The sequence below is a fragment of the Salvia miltiorrhiza genome, chromosome 4 (assembly GCF_028751815.1).
Source record: "Salvia miltiorrhiza cultivar Shanhuang (shh) chromosome 4, IMPLAD_Smil_shh, whole genome shotgun sequence".
In the NCBI taxonomy this organism is placed as follows: domain Eukaryota; kingdom Viridiplantae; phylum Streptophyta; class Magnoliopsida; order Lamiales; family Lamiaceae; genus Salvia; species Salvia miltiorrhiza.
The window spans coordinates 46,855,150-46,857,436 of NC_080390.1; the positions used below are offsets into that span (position 1 = coordinate 46,855,150).

The 2,287-nt window shown below is 43.6% G+C and overlaps 1 protein-coding gene across 1 annotated transcript; it reads left to right on the top strand.

The window, feature by feature from the left end:
* Window positions 1-308: 308 nt before the first annotated feature.
* Window positions 309-2,045, top strand: LOC131023835 (zinc finger CCCH domain-containing protein 14-like). Its single transcript, XM_057953445.1, has 2 exons — window positions 309-1,036; window positions 1,525-2,045. The coding sequence occupies exons 1-2, from the start codon at window positions 395-397 to the stop codon at window positions 1,840-1,842; spliced, it is 960 nt and encodes a 319-aa protein (XP_057809428.1). The 5' UTR covers window positions 309-394; the 3' UTR covers window positions 1,843-2,045.
* Window positions 2,046-2,287: the final 242 nt, after the last annotated feature.

Here is a 2,287-nt window from a genome sequence, read left to right on the forward strand (position 1 = left end):
GTTAAATTTGGTGGCATAAATTTAGTTCTAAAAACTCATGACAGCAGCCATGGACTAAAAAATTCCAACTAACTGCACAGTTTGGCACCGTAGGCAGTCAGGTCATTGTCCCCACCTTCCCTTTTCGTTACGCTTTTCCTCTAACGGTTCCAGATCTACTCTTGTGTCCCCCCCTAACAGCAAGTTTTCCCCGCCAAAAATTCAACTCCACGCAACACACCCCTTCCTCCATCGACGGCTCATATTTTACTCCCCCGTACACCCGCACACACACGATTTTTTCCTTCCCTGCTTTATATTTCTGCTAACTGCTTTCTGTTCCTATATAATTTTAATCCTTTTCTTCTCTTTCTCAATCTCAATTACTCCAACTATTTCAACATTTTTTTTTGAAATGCAGAGAGAGGATATTTCATATGATTCTCTTATCGCCACCTCCGCAGGAGATAAATCCGCGGCGGCGTCACTGCTTTTCTCCTACAGCAATCCGTTCCTTTCCCCAACGTCACCAACCTACGTGAACTCCGACGCCTCCTTCTATTCCTCGCTCTTTCAGAACTACTCATCAAACTCTGCCTCCGATACCGCCTCTTTCGATGGCAGCGACACCGATCGCCGCCTCCAGGATGCGAGCTGCGTCATGGAGTATCAGCAGCTCTACAATCGGTACACGCTCTGTCTCGCTCAGCTCCATGATTCGATCGAAGAGGCCGACGCCCTCCGCCGCGACAACGAATCTCTCCGCCTCTCCAATGCAGATCTATCCCACCGCATTGCCTTGCTATTCTCGCGCGATCGCCTCTTATCAGATTTCAACCGCCTCAACGTCGCTTCTCCCTCGGTCGCCGTGCCGCGCGCCGCTCATCTCACCGCAACTCAGCCTCTTGCCGAACACAATCGTGTCGAGCGAAGGAACACCGAAAGAGTCACGCTTCCAAAGAGCATTTCTGTGCGCACTAGCGGTTATCTGAAGATGACTCGGCCTGGTCGAGACACAGCTGGCGACAAAGCAGTGAGTCAACCCACTGCTGCATTGGTGAGTTGCTCATGAACTTTTAACTTCTCGTAACTTTGTTATTAGTCGCAATACTTAAGTAAGACACGTTATGTTTAATAGTCTAAAATTGATTGTCTCAGTATTTGATTTAGAGTATCTTAAACCTGACACATTACGTGTATACGTTCCCTCAACAATTTGGCAACCAACATAATTCGCTTTCTGTATTAATTTGAGTATGTTCTTAAAAAAACCAAAAATTATATATGTCTTATCATAGATTGAAATCGCAATTGTTACAATAAATTAATCCTAAACCCTAGAACATTTTCTTAGCATAAATACAAATCAATAAATGCACAGTTGTGTTATTAAACTTCAAATCACATTGAAGTAATTTCTTATTTCAGTATGCATGAATTAATGATACAAGCTATATATAGTGATCGATGGATGAAATTGTAGTAAATAAATAAATAGATAGATCGGAAATGAAGCTAACAGTATGATTGGCGTGGTTGTGATAGCGTGAGCAGCAAAGAGTGTATGTAGGTGGGTCCACAAAGGAAAATGGCGAGGAGCTGGATGTGTACAACCAAGGAATGACGAAAACGGAGCTTTGTAACAAGTGGCAGGAGACGGGGGCCTGCCCGTACGGAGAGAACTGCCAATTCGCGCATGGGATCAATGAGCTGCGGCCGGTGATAAGGCACCCGCGCTACAAGACTGAGGTCTGCCGCATGGTGCTGGCCGGAGACGTCTGTCCCTACGGCCATCGCTGCCACTTCCGCCACTCTCTCACCGAGCAGGAGCGCCTCATGGCCGTGCAACCACCTCCGCGTTGATCCCTTGTGCAATGTTTATGAGAGTTTTCAATTGATCAACTTCTTTATTCTTTTTGTTTGATTTCTTTTTTTGCTTCCTATAGTAGGTGTATAAAGTAGTTTGATTGATATTCCTAGTGGTGAAACGTGGATGTGGAGTAAAATTCCATGAACTATAGTGCGGATGACAGATTGTTGATATAAAGATAGAGAAATTGCATAAATATTGTTGCCAGTACTGGTGATTGCGGCATTATATCACTAAGCGAGTGTGACTGTCGATGGGATTTTGTTATTTAACTGAAAATCATAGTCCTTCATAAAAGCCAATAATATTCATGTCTCTACCTTGTTTATTACTACTCCATATCTATCCATTGGAGGAGATATATATATTTCATTCTTGGTATGACTTAAATATTGTGCAGATCTGAAGCAAGTCATACTGTACCCAATTTGCTTTTTT